The following is a 25908-nucleotide window of genomic DNA, read 5'->3' as shown; positions in this document are numbered from 1 at the left end:
TGCAGAAAGAGCAGCCAGCATGAGGACTGAGAAAAGGCCGTTGTATCTGGCAATGAAAGAGATCATTGGTTACTTTGGAGAGTCTTTTGAATGATGAGGTTAGAAGAGAAGTTATAAATTATTAAGAATTGAGAGGAGAGAGATGTCACCACTTTTTTTCTAGAAGTTTGGTTGTGAAAGGAAGGAAAGATTTGGGACAATAACTTGAAGAAATGGTAAGATCCAGTGAAGAGGTTTGTTTTGTTTTGTTTTAGGATGGGGAAGACAGGCATGTTTGTAGGCAACTGGAAAGGAACCAGTAAATAGGGAGAGTTTGAAGACTAGAGAGAGGAGAATATGATTATGGGGGCAATCTAGTGGAGAAGATGGGAGGGGGCCAGGACCAAGGGTACATGTAGAGAGAATGGCATTGGTAAGAAGAAGGGTCACATCTTCTCAGAGACTGGAGTCAAGGAGAATATAAACAATGATAACTAAAGGTAGAGAAGAGGGACCTCAGTTGTTCTTTTCTCAGTAACATCCAAATACTTAGCTGAAATAATCAGGATAGGGAAAATAGTTTGGGAATCTTGAGAGAAGAGGCCATTTAGTTTTTGTTTTTGTGAGGCAATTGGGGTTAAGTGACTTGCCCAGGGTCACACAGCTAGTATTAAGTGTCTGAGGTCATATTCGAACTCGGGTCCTCCTGACTCCAAAGCCGGTGCTTTATTCACCGCACCACCTAGCTGCCCGAAGAGGCCATTTAGAACAACCTTGGGGGAGTAGGATAGAGGACTAGTGGAGGAGGTATAAAAAGATTGGTTATGGATTCTTTTTGGTTTTGGTGGGTTGTTTTTGTTGTTGTTTTGTTTTGTTTTATGGTGAGGCAATTGGGGTTAAGTGACTTGCCCAGAGTCACACAGCTAGTAAGTGTCAAGTGTCTGAGGCCAGATTTGAATTCAGGTCCTTCTGAATCCAGGGCCAGTGCTTTATCCACTGCACCACCTAGCTGCCCCTATTTTAATATATTCCATATATACTCAAATGCATATTATCTCCCCAGATGGAGAATGTAAGCTCCTCAAGGACAGGGATTGTTTCCATTTAGCCTTTATATCCTCCACATCTAGACTTGAAGAAGTCAGGGCAGCTAGGTGGTGCAGTGAATAGAGCACTGGAGTTAGGAAGACCTGAGTTCAAATCCGGGCTCAGACACTTGACACTTATTAGCTGTGTAACCCTGGGCAAGTCACTTAACCTCAATTGCCTTACCAAAAAAAAAAAGAAATAATAATAATAATAAATAATAGAGACTCGGCAGAGCGGAAGTCAGTGAGTGAGACGACGGCGGTGGCGGTGGCGAGAGGATGAACAACAAGTTCGACGCCTTGAAAGATGATGACAGTGGGGACCATGACCAGAATGAAGAAAACAGCGCACAGAAAGACGGTGAGAAGGAAAAAAGTGAGCGAGACAAAAGTCAGAGCAGCAGCAAGAGGAAGGCTGTTGTCCCAGGGCCTGCAGAACACCCACTACAGTACAACTACACCTTCTGGTACTCCCGGAGGATGCCAGGCCGGCCGACCAGCTCACAGAGCTACGAGCAGAACATTAAGCAGATCGGCACATTCGCCTCTGTGGAGCAGTTCTGGAGGTTTTATAGCCACATGGTACGTCCTGGGGACCTGACAGGCCATAGTGACTTCCATCTCTTCAAAGAGGGAATCAAACCCATGTGGGAGGATGATGCAAATAAAAATGGTGGCAAATGGATTATTCAACTCCGCAAGGGCTTAGCATCCCGGTGCTGGGAGAATCTTATACTTGCCATGTTGGGGGAACAGTTCATGGTGGGCGAGGAGATCTGTGGGGCTGTTGTCTCTGTCCGTTTCCAGGAGGACATTATTTCAATATGGAACAAGACTGCCAGTGACCAGGCCACCACAGCCCGTATCTGGGACACGCTCCGTCGAGTGCTTAACCTACCTCCCAACACCATAATGGAATACAAAACACACACCGACAGCATCAAGGACAATTCAAGTTTTCGAAATACAAAAATCACATTGTGAAAGTACCCAAGCTGGCAATAATCCTTTTCTGTATGTGTGTGTCTGTCTGTCTGAAACGGATGGGAGGCCTCCAGCAGCTCCCTCCGTCTGCTCACTGAAGGGACATCCCCGATCCATGGGCTCCCCTTTTGCACTCATCCCTGGAGGAAGGATTCCACTAGACGCCCTGCGGCATCGCTGACTTTATAAAGCAGAAAGACAGAAAAGATGACTTTGTAATAGACAGACTTTTTTAAAAAATGGGGTTCTGGGGAGAGTCGAACCTTTCATTTGCTGTGTGTGCCGTTGTCCACATGCCTTCTGGGCCCTCTCTTGCTCTCTTGTGACACTTCACAAAGGGTATTGTGAACACATGTATGTGCCAGAGCTGTTGACGGCGAGTTTATCAGTATTATGAATGTCTGTGCATCTGGGAAGAATTTCTGTTGGAGTCAAAAAATAAATAAATAAATAAATAAATAAACAAACAAACAAACAAACAAATAAATAAATAATAGACTTGAAGAAGTCACTTAAGCCCTCTGGGCCTCAGCTTCCTCCTCTGTAAAATGAAGGGGTTGGGGGCAGCTAGGTGGCACAGTGGATAGAGCACCGGCCCTGGATTCAGGAGGACCTGAGTTCAAATCTGACTTCAGACACTTGACACTTAATAGCTGTGTGACCCTGGGCAAGTCACTTAACCCCCGTTGCCCCGCCAAAAAAAAAAAAAAAATGAAGGGGTTGGAGTAGCTGGTCCTTCCACCTCTAGAAGAACGTCTTCCATTTCTTTGATATTGTTTCCAAAACACCCAATACAGAGTAAACATCGTAGGGCCTCAGTCAATGCTGTTGAATGACTAAAATGAAATCACCAGAGGTCTCCAGAAAATACCTAAGGGAGAAAGTGAAATGAAGATCCTGAGGTGATTTTGGCAACCATATTTCTGATCCTTTCAACATACAGGAAGCTGAAGAGACAAGAGGCATTGGATTTATTGTACACACCTCTTTTATTTAAAAGTGCCCAGGGGCAGCTAAGTGGCACAGCGGATAGAGCACCAGCCCTGGATTCAGGAGGACCTGAGTTCAAATCTGGCCTCAGACACTAAACACTTACTAGCTGTGTGACCCTGGGCAAGTCACTTAACCCCAACTGCCTCACCAAAAAAAAAAAAAACCAACAAAAGTGCCCAATACTTTATCTGGAATCTTCAGTTAAACAGACATATTGATCCTACCAATAGAGCTTTTGGAATTTTTCTGAACGACACATTATAGAATGAATGACAAAGGAGGGTCCTTCAGAAAGAAGTCAGGCATCTAGGCGGCACAGTGGCTAGAGTGCCAGACCTGGAGTCAGGAAGACTTATCTTTCTAAGTTTAAATCTGGCTTCAGGAGTTTCCTAACTGTGTGACCATGGACAAGTCACAATTTGTTCTCAGAGAATTGTATGCTGATAGTTTCTCTAGCTTCTTCCTAGCCTTCTCCCTAGCCCTCAAGTACATCCTGTGTAATTTAAGATTCTAAATGTGGATTCTAATGTGTTCCCCCAGTTTGGGGGAAACTGACTAAAAATCACTGATAAAACGAGTTTAGGTTTTTAAGGGTTTATTGGAAAACAGAAAGAAAAAGATTGAGAACAGAATTCTAACAGCCTGGCATTCCTATCTTTCCTCAAATCTCCTGTGAAGTCCTCTGCCGCCACCACCATCAAGTCCGGAAGCCAAAAGGGCCAGCGCTCTCTGCGCAGGCTCCCTTTCCTCCTTCCTGTCTCCTCCCAGACCATAGGAGGCTCCTCCAGTTGATTGGCTGGTAGACTTGATAGACAGCACCCATGAGCAAACGTCATTTCCTGACGCCAAGGAAAAGCCACAATGCCTCTGAGGCATTTTCCTCATGGTGGAGCTCTCCACAGCAAGTCTCCAGTAGGTGGCATCATTCCAATCATTACAATCCAAACCTGGTGGAATCCACAAGTTTTATTACCACAATCACCATGATGGTTATGATAAAATCTTCCATCCCTTCCTTGCCTCAGTTTCCTCATCTATAAAATGATCTAGAGGCGGGGAAAATGGCAGACCATTCTGGTACCTTTGTTGACTGTAACGATTGGAATGACGCCACCTGCTGGAGAGTTACTGTAGGAAAGCTCCTCCATGAGAAGAAGGCACCTGAGGGCAAGCCATGTGGCTTTCTTGGCATCAGGAAGTGACATTTGCTTATGGGTACTGTCAATCAAGGCTACCAGCCAATTAGCTTGGAGATGTGTGTGCATGTGGATGGGATGTTGCAAGTTTCACAGGAGGTTTGTGGGGTGAAGGAGGTGTGGCTCACTCTCTTTCATGAGGACTCTTGTGGAAAGTGGAGCTAAAATGCGCTCTCCCTTTGATAGATAGATGAAATCTAGGCCTTTCTCTCTCTTCACCAAATTCTTATTCTCCTTAATGCTTAAAAGTCTAAACTCTTGCTAAAGCTTATAATTTATTGGCAACCACTCAGATATTTTAGACAGACTAGCTAGAATTTCAGCCCCTTACACAACAAAACCCCAAATGGTGTCACAAAGACTCAGATATGACTGAAATGAATAACAACAACAGAAAGAAGTCAGCAGGATAGTGAGGGAACTTGACGGTGTAAATACAAAGTATATGCCAAATAAGGTATGTATCAAGGAAATGAGAGAGAGAGAGAGAGAGAGAGAGAGAGAGAGAGAGAGAGAGAGAGGGAGGGAGGAAGGGAGGGAGCGCAAGCATACACTAACAACTCAGGATCAGGAAGTAACTATTCTAGGAAGTGGCATTTGACCTTTTCTTTTAAGGAAGATAGTGACTGGTACATGGTGTTTAATAAATGTTTATTGATTGATTCTAAAAAGAAAAAAATAAGGGGGGATCACTTTGTAGGCATGGGAAGCCACCTGTACAAAGGCAAGGAGATGAGATAAAAAGCTTCATGCAGAGCAAAGCTAATAGGTCAGTTAGACTAAGACAGAGGGTGTGAAGATGAAAAATATGAAATGGATTTAAAGGGAAGTGGCAGCCAAATTGTGAAAGGCTTTAAATGCTAGGTTGAGGAGCTTGAATCTTATCCTAGAGGCAATAAAGAGCCAATGCAGATTTCTGACTCAAGGGAATGACATGGTCAAGCCTGTGTTTTTTAGGGATATCAATTTGCCAGCTTTGTGGAGGACAGATTTGTAGATGGGGTTCCACCAACTCTAAGATTGCATTATTTTATATATACAATTCTGTCTTGTAGAAGCAGGAGAGACAACTTAATATCTGCTATCAGCTGGTTGGCTTTAATGGCGTCCCTTTCAAAAGCTTTGCCCAGTCAATAAATATTGTATGATGGGTAGGGAGAGGTTAGAGGAGAGAAAATAGGTATAACAGGTATTTGTGGATTTCCAAAGACACGCGTGTGTTCATCTTATACATCCTCCTAAAGATCCTCCTTGTCCCACCTGTTTGCATTAGGAGGGCCCCAGGGTCCAGCCCTTCTGTCTGATTATTGTCAATACTCCAGGGTCAGCAAGTCTGGGGTAGCAGCAGGAATGATGAGCCAGTATCTGGCTGTCTCTGCAGCACCAGTTAAGCAGGGTCTCAGTGTTCTGCACAGTACAGAGGTGACTTTGGCAGTGATAAATGACAGCTCTGCCCAGGGAAAAAACACAAACCTACAATTTGTTCTCAGAGAATTGTATGCTGATAGTTTCTCTAGCTTCTTCCTAGACTTCTCCCCAGCCCTCAAGTACATCCAAACCTGGTGGAATCCACAAGTTTTACCACCACAATCACCATGATGGTTATGATAAAATCTTTCATCCCTTCCTAAATCTCCTATCATGGGCATATGAGGAACAGGCCATGGGAGAATAAAAATGTAATAGAACTCCCCCCCCCCCCCCGTCCCAGTGAGTATTTATTAAGTACCTACTATGTGTTAGGCACTGTACTAAACACTGGGGATTCAAAGATAAAAGACACTACTCCCTAAGGAGGCAGCTAGGTGGCACAGTGGATAAAGTACCGGCCCTGGATTCAGGAGGACCTGAGTTCAAATTCAGCCTCAGACACTTGACACTAGCTGTGTGACCCTGGACAAGTCACTTAACCCTCATTAACCCCCCCCCCAAAAGGTACTCCCTCCTCTCAAGGAGCTCATATTATTGACCTCTATATACTCTATTCAAGTCATCTGGACCTGCTAGCTCTTCCCCCTACCTAACATTCCACCTTCCACATGCATTTGTTATTATTTGTTCCTTTCAGGCATATCTGATTCTTCATGACCCCACTTGGTGTGTTTTTTGGCAAAGATACTGGAGTGGTTTGTCATTTCCTTCTCCAGCTCATTTTACTGATGAGGAAATGGAGAGTTAAGTAATTTGCCCAGGATCACATAGCTAGTAAATGTCTGAGGCTGGATTTGAACTCAGGGCTTCCTGTCCCACTTGCATGTTGTTGGACAAATGGTCCACCATGCCTGTAAGGTACTCCTGACTTTTGTTCTTAGATTCTCCTGCTTCCATCCACATACAGCTCAGATGGGGCTTGTAGATGAAGCCTTCTGGGTTGTTCCCAGTTAACACTTTGTCTCATTTTAAGTTACTTTTTTTTAAAATGTGTTCACTGGGTACATGCCTTCTCCCAAAAGAATGTAAACCTTGAGAAGAAACCATTTCCTTTTTATCTTTGATGCTCCAAAACCTAACCCAGGGCCTTCTATACAGTCAGAACCTAATAAATATTAGTCAGATTTTATCATAGGCCCATAGACTACCTGGAGGGGTCTTAGAGATCATCTAAGTCAACCCCTCCTCATTTTTCGAATGAGGAAACTGAGGAGTTCCAGAGAGGTTAAGTCATTTGTCACACAGCTCATAAGGACAGCTAGGTGGTACAGTGAATAGAGGACCAGGCCTGAAATCAAGAAGACCTGATTTCAAATTCAGCCTCAGACTCTCACTAACTGTGTGTCCTTGGGCAAGTCACTTAACCCTGTTTGCCTGTTTCCTCATCTGTTAAAATGAGATAGAGAGGGACAGCTAGGTGGCACAGTGGATAAAGCACTGGCCTTGGATTCAGGAGGACCTGAGTTCAAATCCAGCCTCAGACACTTGACACTAGCTGTGTGACCTTGGGCAAGTCATTTAACCCTCATTGCCCCCCAAAATTAAAACAAAACAAAACAAAAAAATAAAACGAGATAGAGAAGGAAATGGCAAACCACTCCAGGATTTTTGCCAAGAAGACCCCAAATGGGGTCACAAAGAGTCAGATAGGACTGAACAACAACAAATAGCTGCTAATTGGCAGACCCAGGATTCAAACTGAGGTACATTGATTCCAAATCCAGATCCTCCCACTGCTTGAAGTTAATGTTTGGTGTATACTCAAACATCTATGAAATTATGTTTCAAATGTGTCCTGGAAAAGTGACAAATGGCTTGGATTCTTACTTCACCTCCTCTCCCCTAATCCAATTAGTGGCCAAGTCCTGCCTGGTCTGTCTCTACACCATAATTCAAAATCATCCCCCCTCTCTCTCTGCCTACATGGCTACCACCACAAAGTGTTAGGGCCTGCCCTAAACTCACTCCTGAATTTTTGCAATAGCTTCATAAATTCCTCCCATCTTTTCTCTTTCTAGGCTATCCCTTACCCAGGTATCTAAATAGTTTTCCTAATGTAGAGGTCTTAGTATATCACTCCCCTGTTCAAAATCCTTCAGGGGGCTTGAGGGTAAAGTACAAATTCATCCTAGCATTTATGGTTCTCCACAGTCTGGTTCCAAACTGCCTTTGCAACTTTATTTATTATACTCCCCTCCTCCCACTTTGTGGTCCAGCCAAAATGGACTCCTAGCCATTCACTGATAGAGGAAAAAAAAACAAAAAACAAAAACAAAAAAACCCCATTCCCTGAATTCACCAAGTACTATCCTGCTTCTTTACTTCCCAAGGAATAGTCCACATACCTGGAATATATTCTCTTCTGGTCTCAGATAGTAGAGATCTTTGTTTACCTTCAAACTCCAACTTGAGCTACTTCAATTCAATTCAACATTTGTTAAACCTTTATATAAAAACAAAACAGTTCCTCCCCTCAAGGAATTTACATTCCATTTTTTTCCCCTTCCCCCAACCATCACCCTCCAAAGAAAGTGATCTTTCCTTTTTCAAATGTTTAGAACACCTTGCTTGATTCTCCTTGCCTAATATTGTGCTTAATGGGTATTCATATAATCCTCTGCCCTTACCCCTGTAGATCCAGGGCATGAGCTTTAGTGTTTTTCATTTCTGTAGGTCTACCACTCAGCACAAAACCTTGTACATTATAGGTGTTTAATAAATATTGTTCAGTTGTGTCTGACTCATCGTGACCCCATTTGGGATTTTCTTGCCAAAGATACTGGACTGGCTTTGCCATTTTCTCCTGCAGCTCATTTTACAGATGAGGAAACTGAGGCAAATAGGGTTAAGTCACTTTCCCAGGGTCATACAGCTAGTAAAATGTCAGAGGTCAGATTTAAACTGGAAGAGTATGAGTCTTCCTGACTGCAGGCCCAGTACTCTATCCATATGCCACCTAACTGCCCTAATAAATATTACCTGAATTGAATTAAGCTTTCCCTAATTTCCACCTCACCCTTCCCCAATTGCTAGTCCAATTTCTCCCTCTTCAAAGTATGGCATACTTCTTTGCGTGCTTAGAATGTAAGTTCCTTGAGAGTAGGCATTGTTTCAATTTTATTTCACAGAATTCTATCTTTGCCTTTGTGTTTCCAATAGTGCCTTGCACCTCGTTGACATGTGTTAAAATGTTTTTGTTGACTTGGTTTGTAGTATATTGTCCCGGTCCTCCACTAACCCCATGGATCAGGAGACTAAGAAACTGGCCCGAAGCTAAAAAGTGAGCTAATCCTGGACACAAACTGACTGGGAGGAGGAGGGAATTGTGAGGGGAGTAGAGAAGAGGAAGAGAGAGTAGGGACCAAAGAAAAGACTTTTACCCTTACCCAGCCCCCAGAAAGGAGATAGGAAAGTCCTGAGAAGGATTAAGCTTTGCTCCTGATCCAGCTGGCCAGAAGGCGCAGAAAGGATTGAGTGTCCTCAGGCTGCTCATGGACAAGCCTCTGTTCCAGCTACCCCACAGGGTAAGGGACCTGGATTCCGTCCTGACCCTGAAAGTATCTGGGTGAACCGGGATAGATTTTACACCACCTAATGAACAGTTTTATTGTGAGGAAGGTGTATTATAAATTTAAAGTGCTATAAAAATGTGAACTCAAGTTATTATTACTAATCAAGAAGGACACTGGGGGCAGCTAGGTGGCGAAGTGGATAGAGCACTGGCCCTGGAGTCAGGAGTACCTGAGTTCAAATCCAGCCTCATTCACTTAACACACACTTACTAGCTGTGTGACCCTGGGCAAGTCACTTAACCCCAATTGCCTCACTAAAAAAAAAAAAAAAAAAAAGAAGGACACTGAATTGAATGGGAGCAGAGGATCTGTAGATTACGAGTTAGCAGTCTGTTAAGCACCAAGATAAGCAACACCCCCAGGTGTGCTGCAGCCATTGAAGAGACAGAAAGGGAGAGACTCAGGTGCAATGCATTGCCACAGTTTACAGGTACTGCTGCTTTTCATCCAGAAAGAATAGGAAAGAGTAAAGCACTTGGGGGGGGGGGGCAGGGGTGAAATACTGTATGGCCTGTGAGGTGGAAAGTGATTCACTGTCATGGAATCTCAGCAGCCAAGATTGAACAAGAATCTTTTCTACAACGTTCCTGAAGGGGAAGACAGAGACTGAGAGAAGGGAGAGAAGTCTCTCCATGTGGTCTTTTTCCTACTCCTCCCTGCTGTTATTCCTTTGCTCTCAATAGGAAATTGTTAGATCACTTGGAATATATAGGAAGTACCATGGGTTAACAATTTGGAGCTCCAATCCCAGTTTTAAAATTTAACAGCTGTGGTAACAGTAACATGTACTCCTCAGCCTATGCTAACTTTTCCCTAAAAAGTTAATGAAAAACAAAGAAAGAAAGAAAAAGAAGTTAATGAAGTAGAGCAGCTATAGGTGGCGCAGTAGATGAAACACCAGCTCTGGATTCAGAAGGACCTGAGTTCAAATTCTACCTCAGACACTTGACACTTACTAGCTGTGTGACCCTGGGCAAGTCACTTAACCCTCATTGCCCTGCAAAAAAATAAAAAGTTAACGAAAACATCTCCAAAACTTAATCGATCCATGGAACTAAGGCTCAAACCATAGTGTCCCATTCACCAAAGGTATAAATAGCCCAATGGAAGAAGCCCCTGAAACTTGATGGATGACTTGTCCACCTCCATGAGTGAATGAATACTTATGACAAAGCTAGTCTCCATATGGAGAGGAGGGGAGGAGCATCCTCCTGAATTAATACTGTATCTTGGCTGAATATCCTCTCCCTTGCTATTTTGTTAAATCAGCTTCCTTTAGTGAAATGTTATCTGGCCTAGGAATGTCTCATGCTTTCAATCCCTAGTTTGAACCACCAGACTGTGAGGTTTGGCCCAGAGCAATAGTTATGTAACTGTGGCTATCACTTGATCATCAAACCTCAGTCTCTTCATCTGTAAAATGGAGATAAATATACCATGCATTACCTACCTCACGGGTAGTGAGAAAAGTCCTACTTAAATACAGATACTATTATTGTGGTTAACATTGACTGGATGCTCATAATGTGTTAAATGCCCCCTCCCCCCTCGTCCCAGGGTGCAAGAGTAGTCGGTCCGTCCTCTGGGTCTGGCTAGTTAATAAGTATAATCAACAGTATAAAAAATGATGAGTAAGAATGGAAGTAAAGATAAATGTCTGCAAGAAGCGCAGAGGGTAGACACATTGACGAGAAGGAGATGATAAGGATCTGGAAGGCAACTCATGCCAACCTGAGATAGCGTGGCTAGCACTGGACTCGGAGTCAGGAGTTCAAATCCTAAGACACTTACTAGCTGTGCGACCCTGGGCAAAACACATAAGCGCTCTGTGCCTCCGTTTCCTCATCTGTAACTAAATCTATAATACTCTTATGCCTGTGTTCAAGCTAGTTGTAGAACCTCGGGTAAGTTACTTCTCTGTTCCCTCGTGTGCACAATTAAGGCACGGGACCTGAAGATTCAGTTTGAAATCGCAAATTCCGATCCTTCCCCTCGGCAGGGGCGGGGCGGGCAGCTGTTAGAGACCCCTTTTTTTCCGCTCTCATCCCTTCATTCCTTGGCGCCTCCCTCCCGGAGCCGCGCGGGAGAGCCGAGGGGCGAGGCGGGGCCGGGGGCGCGCGCAGGGGCGGGGGAGAAGGGAGGGATCGGAGAACCCGCGAGGGATGGTGTCGGGAGCGCGCTCCGTGCAGTGGTCCCGGCTGCGGCGGCTGCTGTGCTGGCCAGCGGGACTCGCGGACTGACCGGCCGAGGGGCAGCAGCAATGCCGGCCGCCCGAGTGGACTACATCGCGCCCTGGTGGGCCGTCTGGCTGCATAGCTTTCCGCACTTGAACCTGCGCTTGCAGCCCGTGGAGAGCACCTTCAACCCCCAGGACCCCAGCTACCAGGAGGTCAGTGAGTGCGCCCCCCCCCCTCCATCCAGGTGCGATCCCGGCCGAGGGCTCCAGCCTAAGCTTCTCCCTCCCGTCCTGCTGCAGCCCCCCCTTTGCCTCTTCTTCCTCAGCACCTCTCCACCTCCCTTTCCTGGAGACCTGACTCGCGCCCCCACTTGCTCCTCTACTTCCTCTCGGCTTCCCCACTCTCCGTCCCCCCTCAGACTACCCTTTTCCTCCTCTCCTTCCCACTCCCTGCCTCCCCTCTTTCTGGGACCCTTGGGCGGAGGGAACAACTGAAAATTACCGACTGGAAGCATGAGATGAAGGCGTTAAGGGAGAGAAATCATTTTAGGAACGGAGGGAGCCCCTCTGCCCCAGGGTGTCTTTGCAATCAGTTTAGGGTTCTAGGAGGGCCCCTAGAAGGTGGATAGAGAAAGGCCTGGAGGATATGGGGGTGCCGGCTACTCCAGTGTAGTTTTAAACTCCAGGGTGGGATCAATAAGAGTGGGAGGTCTTTTAGAGTTGATTTTTTTTTCCTGATTTCTGACCTGCTTTGGTGGGTCTCGTAGTTTGGGCTCTTAAAGCCCTCTGGACTCCTCATTTCCCCCTCTTTGTCCCACTACCTCCTAATCTTTCCCAACTTCCCTCTTAAGGTCCCACTACCCCGTAATCTTCCCCCCCCCCTTCCCCTTGTAGTCCTCAGACTTCCACACTTTACCTCTTGTAGTCCTATTCTCCCTCCCCTAACCCCCCCCCCCTTTATCTTTACTATATCCCTCAGCTTTCTGGATAAGGAAATATCTGTCCTGACCCTCTTCCCAAATCTGTATTTGGATTGATGCTTGCCTATTTGGGGGATACTTGACTTGAAGACTTCTAATGAAGGATATTACAGTGATAAGACTATCAAACAACAAGCAATTATTAGGCTCCTACTATGTACCATGCTCTGTGCTTGTCTCTCGGGGTACAAAGGCAAGAGTGATACAGTCCTCCTTTGCTCTCCAGGAACTTCTGTACTATTGGGGAAGCAACATCTCGGATGGCTACAACCATATACAAAATAAATACAATGTTGTTTTGAAAGAGCACTGGTAGCTGGGAGGGTTAGAAAAAGACTTTTTCTTGCAGAAGGTGGAACTTGAACTGAGTCTTGAAGGAAGTAAGAGATTCTAGGAAGTGAACATAAGGAAGAGAGTTCATTCCAAGTATTGGGGCCATACATGGCAGAAGATGGAGGAGCATCCTGTGTTAGGAACAGCAAGGAGGCCAATTTGGCTGAGCCACAGAGTGCGGAAGGGGAGTAATGAGGCTAGAAAGATAGATGGGGGCTATGTTTTGAAGGGATTTCAAAGCCAGACATAGGAATTTGCATTTTATCCCAGAGTCAGTAGGGAGCCACTAGAGTTTATTGAGGGGAGGAGGGCAGAGTAACATTATGCTTAAAGGAAAATCACCTTATCTAGTATGCGAAAGTCATATTAGAGTGGGAAAAGATTAGAGACTAGGAGATGAATTGGGAGATTTTACAGTTGTTTAAGTGGGGGCGTGGAGGAGAGGTGATGCAAAGCCTTAGCTGACATTAATAGAGTTTCAGATATGGTAACTGTTGTTGGAGAACCATAGGTAATCAATTCCTAAACCTGGCAGTAATGGTGATAGAATATATAGATAGAACATATAGTGACTACACAAGTCTGGAACAAACTTCCTTATCTATAAAGGAAATAGCATTGAGGTAGGCCAGTGGATGGAGCACAGGCCCTGAAATTTGGAAGACCTGAGTTCAAATCTCACCTCAGATACTTACTAGCTATGTGACCTTGGGCAAGTCACTTAACCCCAAATGCCTTAAACATCAGGAGCCATCTCCAGTGGTCTGGATATATATTTTACCACTGAACCCAGATGGCTCTTAGAGTAGAGAGTGTGGTTGATAACTTTGCACAGCCCTCCCCCACTTAAATCCAATTCACAGCTAGTCTTAACATCACCCCGATGTCATGGTCCTTTTCCATAATGAAGGGCAACAACAACAAGCACTGGGGAACCACTTGGGACAACTTCCCCTTTCATTAACATAATTAGTCACTTCCTCTTTTCTCCCTCTTTTATTTCAGGCCTAGGATCAGAAAGCATTAAAGGTGTCTGGAGGCTAATGAGACTTAAGGTTCTTTTCCCAACACCCTTACCCCAGCAGACAGCTGGTGTTACCCTTACTTTTTTTCTACCTGTTTTTCTATTAATTTTCATGTTTGTGTATACAGATACACATATATACACATATGATATTATATTTTCCCCAAATACATGTTAAAACAATTTAAAAACATTTTTTTTAAGTATTAAGTTGAAAATTCTATCCCTCCCTCCCCCCACCCCCCCTCCCCGCCCCAGCTGATAAGCAATCCAGTTTAGTTTATACATGTGCAATCATGTAAAACATTTCTGTATTAGTCATTTTGTACAATAAGACTCCAATGAGGGTGGATAGTGGATGGATAAAGCCCTGGATTCAGGAGGACCTTAGTTCAAATCCAGCCTCAGACATTTGACACTTAACTAGCTGTGTAACCCTGGGCGAGTCACTTAACCCTCATTGCCCTGCAAAAGAAAAGAAAAGAATCAAATGATACCACGCCCCCAACATCTCTTTCCTCTCACTATACTTCCCCACCATCACAAACACCTTTTTCCCCCACGAAAGAAAGGCTGGAGTTTTGCCCCCTTTGGTCACAGAGTCTTGTATCCAGTCAGTCAACTCGTATTTATTAAATACTAACCAGGGGCAGGTAGGTGGCACAGTGGATAAAACACCAGCCCTGGATTCAGGAGGACCTGAGTTCAAATGTGACCTCAGACACTTGACACTTACCAGCTGTGTGACCCTTGGCAAGTCACTTAACCCTCATTGCCCTGGAAAAAAAAAAAGTACTAACCATGCATTAAGCTCTGGGGATGATGCAAAGAAAGTCAGTAACAAGTGCCTGCTCTCAGGGAGCTCCCCTTCTAATGGGAGTATAGAAGGTGTGTGCTGTGGAAATGAAAGGCGATCTCCGAGAGGCTCTAGCATTTGGGGTGGGAGGAGGTAAGAAAAGGCCCTCTGGAAAAAAAAAATGAAATTTGAGCAGTCTTGAAAGAAAGCCGGGAAACCAGGAGGTGGAGGTGAAGGAGAACATTCCAGGAATGAGAGACGGCCAGGAAAAAAAATAGGAAAAAAAAAAACAAAGAAAGGGGAGATGGAGTGTTGTATGTGAGAAACATGTGGAGGGGAGTGAAGTGGGAAAAGATTGGAAAGGGGCCAGGTTATTCAGAGCTTTAAAAGCCTAACAGGATTTGATATTTCATTCTAGAAGTAGCAGAGAGCCATTGGAGGTTATTGAATGGGGGTTGGGGGGGGGGTGTCAGACCTGAGCTTTTTTTTTCTTTTTTCTTTTTTTCTTTTTTTTGGTGAGGCAATTGGGGTTAAGTGACTTGCCTAGGGTCACACAGCTAGTAAGTGTTAAGTGTCTGAGACCAGATTTGAACTCAGGTCCTCCTGACTCCAGGGCCGGTGCTCTATCCACTGCGCCACCTAGCTGCCCCCAGACCTGAGCTTTTTAAGATTACTTTGGTTTGTTTTCTTTCATTTATAAATAAATCCATGCATTTCTAATGTTTTGAGCATATCCCCTGTCATGTGTGGGTGGTGCAATCATTTTGAAAAATCTTTAATCTTTAAGATCGCTCTGGGAGCTAGTGAAGGGTAATCTGGAGAAAGGAGAGACTTGAGGCAGGGAAAGGAAGCAGAAGACTGCTGCCGTACTTTAGGTGGAGGTGATTGTGTGACTGGAGGGAGCAGAGATACAGTGAGCAGATTGGATATGTGGAGTGACTTCATATGAGCAACTGAGGATGACACCAGGGTTATGAGCCTATCTTACTGGAAGGTGGAGGTTTCCTCAATAGTAACAGGAAGCTGAGAAGAAGGGAGGACTTGGGAGGAAAGATGATGAGTTCTTTTTGGACGTGGTGAGTTTTGAGATGTCCAATACACAGTTGGTGATGCATGTCTGAGAGTCCTGGAGAGTTAGATAAAAAGCTCTGAGAATCATTTGCATAAAGATGATGATTGGATCCATAGGAACTGATGAGATCACCAAGTGAAATAAATAATCCAGAGGACAGGGCCAAGGATAGCCTTGGGAGACACCCAGTTAGAGAATGTAACCTGGATAGAGATTCAGCAAAGGGGACTGAGAAGGATTTTTTTTTTTTTAAACCAGCTTTCACTCTCAGGTAGTATTTCTCCTACCTCTAGGCTGAGTTTGTGTTCCAGTATATAGGGATGGGAGTGAGGAGCAACCGGTTGGAGCTTTTGATGTAGCCCTAATCCATTTAATCACCTCTTTCTGACCCCTCTGATATGCCAGGGACTTTGACCCCAAGAATTACTTCCTCTCCATGGAACAGTATGAGTTGCTGGCATTGAGAGGGTACCGGAAAGAGCCCTGGGTCATTCTTTAGAGACTGAACCAGAGGTCAGATAACTCCACTTCCTTCCCTGACCCCCATAAAGGGCCTTTCCCTTTCTCTTCCATGATTTCAGGGATTGTGTGCACACATTTATGTATGTCTGCCACACTTGCTTTCCTTCCCTGCCCTCTCCCCAACCCCAACCCCCAAGGCTTGGCTTGACTTAGCTCTATGAGAAGAGAGTTTTGGCATCCTCTGAACCCCTGGGGCCAGGTGGAGACTTATCCTTCCCTCTTTGAAAGGAAAGAGAACCGCAAAGAAACTTTCTTGTGTTAACTGAGCGGAAAACTGAGGCAGGGAACAGAAACCGGTTTAGGTCCACCAACCAAACTCTCAACCTGATTTTCCAAGAACCAGTTCCCCACAACGTCTCTCCCTTCTCTCCCCCTCCCCAGCTCAGTCTGTTTTCAATCAGTTTTCCTCCCCAAGAGTGCCTCATCATGGCACAGAGGTTACCCTCAGTTCTTGGAGGCTATGTTAACAGAATATGAGCTCCATCAGGTATTGCTAAGCTTTGAACAAAAGTTTAATGACAGGAGGGAAAGAACTCATTACCAAAAGATTGATTATTATGCCACAGTCGCATGAAAACCAGTATATGCAAATTGTAACCCCTTTCTGTCAGGGTAGGGATTTCACACTGATGAAATCAGAGATCCTTGAATTATTCTCTCAGGAACCTACTGTCTGGGGATAGCTCCAGGGAATCTTCTGCTCTCTGTTTATGGATGAAAAAAAGGCAGCTCTGACGATCAAATGTGATTTCCCAGATCAGAAGAGAAACTCTGCCTGGCAGGCTTTTCTGGGTATGCCCAAGGGAGAGTCCAGAAGTTGGACTTGGTCAGATGGCACTTAGCTCTTTGCTCTGGGTCTAGGAGAGAGGGTGATAGAAGAGGGGCAGCTGGAAATCGGCCTCCACCCAACCCACCAGCTCCAAAGACTGCCTTTGTCTGGCCAACACCTGTTGCAGGACCGAACCCACCCCATCCCCTGTGGACAGCTGTTCACCTCTGGCTGCAGAGCCAGGACTGTGATGACTTAAGACTTCCCAGAGAGTGAGGCAGAGTCTCTCAGTCAGTCCCTCTTACCTTTCCCTCTCCTCCCAGGTTCCTCCATTGAATTGAATTTCCTTATGCACCTTTGTGCGGGATGACTGTACAATTCTAGTATGAATCCTCTACTGGATTACTTAGTGCATCACTCTCCAGCCCTCCCCTCCCCCACTTTCCTGGTCTTCCTCTTGCCCTTTGAAGCACAGACATACACAGAGGCTGTAAAAGTCTTGATCATACCTGGAACGCATTCGCTGGCTACCAGTACCAATGTGAAGATTGGTATAGACTCTCCCTTCTAGCCCAGAGCTTCCTGAGGATCCTGAGTCTCAGTAGCAGTAAATTAGGAGAAAAGGCAGCAAGATGGTACAGTGGTTAAAGTGCCTGGCCTGGGGCAGCTAGGTGGCTTGGTGGATAAAGCACCAGCCCTGGATTCAGGAGGACCTGAGTTCAAATCCAGCCTCAGACACTTGACACTTACTAGCTGTGTGACTCTGGGCAAGTCACTTAACCCTCATTGCCCCACCAAAAACAAAACAAAAAAACCCAATAAAGTGCCTGACCTGGAGTCAGGAAAGACCTGAGTTCAAATCCAGGCTCAGACACTTTCTAGCTGTGTGATCTTGGGCAACCCTGTTTGCCTCAGTTTCCTCATTTGTAAAATGAGACGGAGAAGGAAATGAAAAACCACTCCACTATCTCTACCAAGAAAAGCCCAAATAGGGTCATGAAGAGTCAGACATGACTGAAACAACTGAACAATAAAATAACCAATTGTTATTATTGTCACTAAGCAGCCATTTTTTTATATATTTTTTTCCAGGGAGGGGGGCAGGGCAGTGGCATGCGGGTCAAGTGACTTGCCCAGGGTCACACAGCTAGTAAGTGTCAAGTGTCTGAGACTGAATTTGAATTCAGGTCCTCCTGAATCCAGGGCTAGTGCTTTATCCACTGCACCACCTAGCTGCCCCTGGGCCATTACTTCTTCTTTTTTTTTTTTTAAGTGAGACAGTTGGGGTTAAGTGACTTGCCTAGGGTCACACAGCTAGTAAGTGTTAAGTGTCTGAGGCCGGATTTGAACTCAGGTACTCCTGACTCCAGGGCCGGTGCTCTATCCACTGCGCCACCTAGCTGCCCCACGCCACCTAGCCGCCCCCATTACTTCTTGATAGCATGATAGAGAATCCAGGTCCCGATGGTTCCATGGCTGCTAGAGCTGGTGCCCGGCTAAGACCTGGACAATTAATTGTAGGGCTTCATGCCAGCATTCAGCCAGGGAGAAGAAGCTGGAATCTAGCTAGCTGACCTGGCTTTGGCAGTTTCCATGGGACAGCAGGCACAGGCATGGGAGCCACATGGGAATGCATGGATCCTGGCTTGGAAACTGGCAGTCACTTGTTATAGACTCTAGAGTTTTTAAGGTGATGGGAATACATATAGGGACAGGACTTGTGTTTTCACTGACATAAGGGGCTCCTAAAGAGGAATTTCCTTTTGTATGACCAGTGAACAGTTTTATAATCTTTTAAAGTTTGCAAAGTACTTTACATATATTATCTCTTTTTATCCTCACACCAACCCTGGGAAGTAGGTGTTATAATCATCCCCATCTTACAGATGAAGAAACTGAGGCAGAGGATATAGCCTTAGAGCAATGGTCTTAATGGTATGGGGGGGTATGTGTGGGTGGGTGGTTGGGTGGGTGTTAGGGACAGCTTGGTGGCACAGTGCATAGAGCACCAGCCCTGGAGTCAGCAGGATCAGAGTTCAAATTTGGCTTCAGATACGTACTAACTATGTGAACCTGGACAAATCACTTAATCCTGATTGCAGAAGGAAGAAAATATATTTTGAGAATTTATTAATAATTGGTTTCCTTTGTAATCCTCAGTATTATATACATTTAAAAACATTAGTCAGAAAAGGTGTTCCTTGACTTCCTCAGAGTGCCAGAGGCATCCAAGACACACAGAATGGTTAAGATCTCTTATCCTAGAGAATTGCTAGAGCACAGAATCACAGAGCCAGCATGGGGCAGAGGTGGAGCCAAGGTCTTCCTGGCTCCCTAGCCCTCTATCCACTGTACCACACTCTCACTTCTTAGGATCGTAGATTTTAGAACTGGAAGGAACATTAGGGGGTCATTAAATCCAACCCTCTTCCTAATTGTACAGATGAGGAAACTGAGGCATGGAGCAATTTTCTTTTTTTTCTTTTTTTTTTTTTTTAGTGAGGCAATTGGGGTTAAGTGACTTGCCCAGGGTCACACAGCTAGTAAGTGTTAAGTGTTTAAGGCCAGATTTGAACTCAGGTACTCCTGATTCCAGGGCCAGTGCTCTATCCACTGCGCCACCTAGCTGCCCGGCATGGAGCAATTTTAAGTGACTTGCCCAGGGTCACATGGTAAGTGTCTAAGGCAGGATCTGAACTCGGGTATTCCTGATTCCATATCCAGTGCCCTACTTTTCATTTATTGAAGACCCACCATATTTGAAGCCACCTAGCTGCCCAAGGTAGAGTATGGATATACATGAGAGGGCTTCAAAGGAAGGAGGGTGAAAGTTCTAGAAACAGAGCATCTTCCTTCAGAACCCCAAGGTCAGCCTCCTGACTCACTCTTATATCACAGACCTGCTGCCTCTTTAGGACATGGCAGAGAAAGCTTTATCTCCCATGTTTACTGGTTGGCATTATAATTCAGAGGCAGAAACCTGAACCAAGTTTATAATTACCACCACCTTCTGTCCCCGTGCCAAGATCCAAGAGGAAGCCAAGATTGAGACCCACTTGCTGACAATCTAGCTTGGGACATTAGACCCCAGGTCTAGACCTAGAAGGATCATGTGGTTGAACCTTTTCGTTCTACAGATGAGGCCCAGAAAAGTTAAGTGATCTGAGAAGTGTCTGAGAGCCAGGATTTGAAGCCGGGCTTGGTGACTCCAGGTCAGCACCATGCTGCCTGACTAGCTAGAGGGAGAAGGCATCTTCCTTGGGCCCCATGCCCAGCACAGCTGAGATCAGAAAGAGCCCGGAGTCATGACAAGGAAATGGCATTCGTCCCTAGCATGAAGTCAGGGTCACTAGACTGTCACACTGAGTTCTCTCTGGCCCAGGAACCAAAGGGCGGGGACAGTGCCTTTCCCCTACAGGATCCCTTCCCTTCTTATAGCCCCATCTCTGCCCAACAGGGTCATTCCAGTATTGGGCATCTCTCCTTCTGCAGTCCCTCCCAAGAAGAACTTTGAGTGATCGCCTCTCCCCCCAGCCTCCAGGCTAAGCTCCCAGAGGAGGGACCGTTACTGAGATGTCTTAGGCCCAGGCTCTCGTGTCCCCCATGAAGAACAGGAGCCACCATCTTGTTCTGCCCTCAGAGTAGTGCCTTGGTCACAGTGGGTTCTCAAGCAATATTACTCTGATGCTCACCTGCTCTTAAGCATGTCATTGTATGGTAATGTTTCCAAACCTGGGTTTCTTTGTGTTTAAAAAAAAAAGAAAGAAAATCCAAAATCTTTTTAAACTTGGGAAGGGAGCTAAGGCAATATTTGTAGAGGTGTGGATTTGGGGAATTTGGTACATGGTGTTAGATATGTGTATTAAGGCAGTATGGTTTTAGTGGTGTTAAGGGCTAAAATTCCAGCTAAACTGTCTAAAATATCTAATGAGTGGTCGCCAATAAATTATAAGCTTTAGCAAGAGTTAGACTTTTAAGCATTTATTAAGGAGAATAAGAATTTGATAAAGAGAGAGAGAAAGGCCTAGATTTCTATCTATTAAAGGGAGAGCGCATTTCTAGCTCCACTCTCCACCAGAGTCCAAAGGAAAGAGAGTGAGAGCGAGCGCCAGTCTCTTCCTTCCTCCTCCCACTAGCCCGTGTCAGGAAGTGACGCCAAAGAAAAGACTCCTGGTCTTGCCCTCAAAGACCTTCGCTTCATGGGCAGAACTCTTCTACAGTAAGTCTCCAGCAGGTGGCATCATTCCAATCGTTACAGTGGATAGAACACTGGATTTGGGACTAAGGCAATAGTTGGTATAGTAGATAGAATGTTGGACTTGGAGCCCAGAAGCCCAGAGTTCAAATCCTGCCACACATACTAGCTATTTGGAAAGCTACTTGAGTGCTCTTACCCTCAGTTTCCTCATCTGTAAAAGGGAGTTAATAACAATAATGGGACACAGTGAATAGAGCACTGGCCCAGGAGTCCAGAGTTCAAATCCAGCCTCAGACATTTACTAGCTGTGTGACCCTGGGCAAATCACTTAACCCTCATTGCCTCCAAAAAACCAAAACAACAACAGAAATGATAATAGCACCTACTTCCTAGGGTTGTTTTGGGAATCAAGTGAGATAAAATATATAAAGTGCTTTGCAAATTTCAAAAAGCTCTATTGATACTGATTATTATTAGCGAGACTCCTTGGGAGGATACAAGTATTGCAGATCTGTCCTTTGGGGGTGGGTGTATAGCAGGAAAATGTAGGAAGCCTTAATAGATGATGTTCGGAGTCAGAAGACTTGGATTCTTAATCCACCGCTGCCCTTTATTTAATAACGAGTTGTGTGATCTTGAGCCAGTCGCTATGTCTTTGAGTGTCACATTTTTTCATTAATAAAATGAACCGTCTGTGTTAGCTGTCTAGCTGACATTCTGTGGTTCTGTGATTCTCTGCTTCTAGGGTGCTGTCAGTAAGTCATCCTTTCTGGACTGCTGGAGGGCAGGTGGTTAAATGGCTTCTTAGCTCTCTGCCAGCCAGGACACTTAAGAGTGTGCGGTCCCCTTCAGCACTCCTCAGAATACACACACACACACACACACACACACACACACACACACACACACACACACGACCTGCTGTGTTAATTGCACACACAAAAATAAATGACTTTTCCTGAGAGGCGGGTGACACTTTACAGGACCTATGAAAAGATGGTTTCTGGAGTTAAATGTTCCTTTCCCATCCAGAGTTCTCCCCGCCCATGCCAGTCCCTTTCCTCTTCCCATGCTGCTATACACGTTCTTTCAAGGAGGAGGGATTTTGAGGTGAAAAAATCCTAAGGAAGGGCTTCCGAGGGCGTGCTTGCTGAGAATAAATGGTATTTCAGTAACCTGTCTGTAGCCAGCTGCCATGTCAGACTGACAGATTTGGGACTGTGTTTTCGTGAGAGGAACAATACAGGAGAAATCGGGATAGCCCTGACATCCCTACCATCTCCACAAAGTAGAAGTCAGTCGTCTGCCTCCCTGACTTGTCTTCCCAATGCCAAGGTGGCAGATTCGTTTTCCCACTTTAAAAGTGTCCCTTTTCTTCCCCTACCTGCCCCCATCGGCTCTACTGGGGACCCCGGGAGGCCTGTGGTTTTCCAAAGTCTGGTGTTCCCGGCCCACTTTCTCCTCTAGCCAGCCTGGCCAGATCATTTCCCCTTCCTGGACTGATTTTACCATCTGTGTGCTAGGGGGTTGGGACCAAAAGGCTAAAGTATCTCCCAGCTCTGAAAAATCTGATTCTTGAGCCCTGGGAGTGGAGAGTCATCCAGATCAGGCTGCCTCTCTGTGAGGAATTGGGGGAGAGGGGCAGAAGGGCTGCCCCTGACTCCATTCCAAAGGGAGGTCTCTGGGAGGGAAGGCTTTGGTACTCCTTTGCCTCAAAGGAGAGATACGTGCTAGCATAGATGCAGAAGAGTCACATTATAGTACCCGAGTTCCTGAGAGAGGGAGCAGTAAATTTGTAGGCTGGGTTTGACCTTTTTTTTTTTCCTTCTCTGAAGCAAATGGAGCCGGGTTGGACGTGGAACGTGGCCAGTTGTGTTCTCTCATGTCTGACCTCAAGCTAGGAGAGATCTACTGACTGACAGTTATAGCTCTGACAGGCCAGCTGACTGGCCCCCTGAGCCTGGAATACTCTACCCCCTCAGCTCCTGCTTTTAGCTTCCTCAGCCTCCTCTAAGACTTAGCTCATATCCCTCCTTCAACAGGAGGCCTTACTTATCCCAGCCTCCCTAGCTAGCAATGTCAGGTCTTCCCCTCACGGATTCCTTTCCAGCAGAGGCAGGAGGCGGGGGGAGGGAGAGGGAGAGTATATAGATATATCTATAGCTTTATCTTATATGCACCTAGTCATTTATAGCCTAGCTTCTTTTTGGGGAGTGAGGCAATTGGGGCTAAGTGACTTGCCCAGGGTCACACAGCTAGTAAGTCTCAAGTATCTGAGGCCAGATTTGAACTCAGGTCCTCCTGACTTCAGGGCCGATGCTCTGTCCACTGTGCCACCTAGCCACTCCTAGCCATGCTTCTTAAACTGTGGGATGTGACCCCATATGAGGTTGTGTAACTGAATGTGGGGGTCAAGAAAAATTTGGCAAGAGTGAAAGGTTATGTCTACCTATTTTATAAAGCTATATACCCAGGGTCGCATAAAAATTTCTCTGGCAAAAAGGGATCACAAGTGGAAAAGTTTAAGAAGCCCTGATTTATGGGGCAGTTAGGTAGAGCAGTGAATAGAGCATTGGCCTTGGAGTCAGGAAGACTCCTTTTCCTGAGTTCAAATGTGACCTCATTCACTAGCCAGGTGACCCTGGACAAGTCACTTAACCTGTTGGCCTCAGTTTCCTCATCTGTAAAATGAGCCGGAGAAGGAAATAGCAAAGCCCTCCAGGGTCTCTGCCAGGTCACAGAGGCGGCTGAACAAGTCTTTTACATTAGAATGGCAGGTACTGTGCTTTTTGCCTTTTAAAAAAAATCACTTGCACTTAGTAGAGTTCCTGCCACATAACATCTAATAAATGTTTGTTGACTGACTGACTGACCATCTCTAAGGCCAAGGACTTTTCAATCACTGGAAGTTTAGTCTTATATAATATATTGGGCTCATCTCACCTACACATGGGGGATAGCAGCAGAGATATGAGTCTTTTGAATGTGCTTGTCCTTCTCCTCTCTCCAATTCCTAATTTTCTACTTTGGGGAATATAATATCCATGTTGCAGTTAAAGGTGGGGGACGACCTCCTATATGTACTGGTCACATATCACTTTTGGCTCCTGGACACTATTAAGGGCACCTCAACCTGCCCTTCTCCCCAGTACCATTTTCCTATTCCCTCTGGTCCTTTCCTTGTTTCTCTAGTACTTTTCTTCCAAGAGATTCCAAAGGGATATCCCAGGATTCTCTCTCATTCATCCTAGCAGAGAAGTCCTCACATTACCCCTTAGTCAGGAATGACTAGGGGAAGCTAGATGGCACAGTGGATAGAGCACTAGCCCTGGAGTCAGGAGTACCTGAGTTCAAATCCGGCCTCAGACACTTAACACTTACTAGCTGTGTGACCCTGGGCAAGTCACTTAACCCCAATTGCCTCACTGAAAAAAAAAAAGAAAAAAGAAAAAAAGAAAGGAGTGACTAGTGTGCGTGAGGACAGATCCAGAGAATTGTCCTCCAGCTCTTCTGCTAGAGTATTGCCTAAGAGTTACAGCAACCTCCAAGCTGGGAATGAGGAGGCAAAACTGTCTAGGAGAGAGGTTTTTAACCTTTTTTTTGTGTCGTGGATGTCATCTGAGGAAGGCTATGGACCCCTTCTCAGATAATTTTGTTGCTCCCATTCAAAATTGGAAGAAATTATAAATTTTATCAAGTTTAGTGAAAAATGAAGATGTAATTTTTTTCTTCCTCATCCAAATTCATGAACTCCCTCATTTAGAAGAAAGGATTGTGGTTGAGACATTCCAGTGGTTTCCTTTTGTTATTGAGGATGCCTTGTGTGGGGGAGGAGGAGGAGGAGGAGTTTCTGATGGGATCCTACTGACCTTTTGAGCTTTTCAGAGAAGTTGTCATTTGGAGTGGAGAGAGGCTGATCGATACTTGTTATTTGTATTTCCCTGTTGTTGTTTTTCCATAAACGTGCCCATCATCCTTCCCCTATTAAACTGGGAGGTCACTGAGAATAAGGAGAGTCACTGCTGTCCCTTTTTATCTGTCAGTAACAATGCCCAATAGAAGGATACGCCCATGATAAAAATTCAGTATATACTGTTGGCTTATTGAGTAGCATCTGTTCTGCCTTTCCCCCATGTACAGTCTTTTCTGAAGCTGGACTAGCATAGGCCACAGAATGGAAGGCTGCAGGTGTTATTGGACCAAAGAGTGTTGCTAGGCATATGGTGAGATCCCAGGTCCAAGTGGCCAATTGGAGACTTGCCTAATTCTGGCTGGCAGGTACTTAAACCTGATGCCAGATGGTATCCATCTGGTAGTGTTATGGATTGGAGGTGGCTGGGGGCAGTAGTGAGGAGGTGGATTTCTTCTAGGGTCCTCATCATAGTAACACACCACAGAGTATTTAAGTATGGAGTAGATCCGAAGAAGTGACCTGTTGCTGAGATAACCAGGTCATGCATCCAGCCCAGAAGGGCAAGAAGTCATTTAACTGCTGATCTATTCTGCTGTTCCTCCTTGGTGCTTCATTGGCCTATAGGTTACTATATCAGGGTTTCTTGTGCTGTATGAGATAGGGACTGGACCCTCAATTTCATTGATTAAAGGGAACTCTCAGATAATGAAACCCTTCTGCTAATAACAGTTGGCACCTGCATTGCAACTTATAGTCTCAGAGACTTGCCTAGAGTGCTGAAAGGTAAACTGACTTACCCAGAAGTTAGACAGCCCAGTATGTGTCAGAGGAAGGTCTTAACCCCAAGTCTTCTTAACTTAAAGGCCAGTTTTCTATCCACCA

The 25908-nt window shown here is 45.3% G+C and overlaps 2 protein-coding genes across 3 annotated transcripts in view; both read left to right on the top strand.

The window, feature by feature from the left end:
- The first annotated feature begins 1328 nt into the window (after nt 1-1328).
- On the top strand, nt 1329-2352 carry LOC122756033 (eukaryotic translation initiation factor 4E type 2-like). Of its 2 annotated transcripts, XM_044005083.1 has the most exons (2): nt 1329-1428; nt 1482-2352. In XM_044005083.1, the coding sequence occupies exons 1-2, from the start codon at nt 1375-1377 to the stop codon at nt 2049-2051; spliced, it is 624 nt and encodes a 207-aa protein (XP_043861018.1). In that variant the 5' UTR covers nt 1329-1374; the 3' UTR covers nt 2052-2352. The 2 variants fall into 2 exon arrangements, with proteins under 2 accessions (XP_043861018.1, XP_043861017.1); XM_044005082.1 differs by having other exon boundaries at nt 1337-2305.
- A 9040-nt stretch (nt 2353-11392) lies between these two features.
- The window catches only part of TTYH2 (tweety family member 2), a 94133-nt gene continuing 79617 nt past the window's right edge, over nt 11393-25908 (top strand). Inside the window, exon 1 of the mRNA XM_044005469.1 lies at nt 11393-11632. Within this exon, the coding sequence (XP_043861404.1) occupies nt 11504-11632 (129 nt within the window). The 5' untranslated portion in view covers nt 11393-11503. The remainder of the gene's footprint in view (nt 11633-25908) is intronic.

The sequence above is a fragment of the Dromiciops gliroides genome, chromosome 4, assembly GCF_019393635.1.
Source record: "Dromiciops gliroides isolate mDroGli1 chromosome 4, mDroGli1.pri, whole genome shotgun sequence".
Taxonomy (NCBI): Eukaryota; Metazoa; Chordata; class Mammalia; order Microbiotheria; family Microbiotheriidae; genus Dromiciops; species Dromiciops gliroides.
This window is presented reverse-complemented; position numbering and strand designations above follow the sequence as displayed.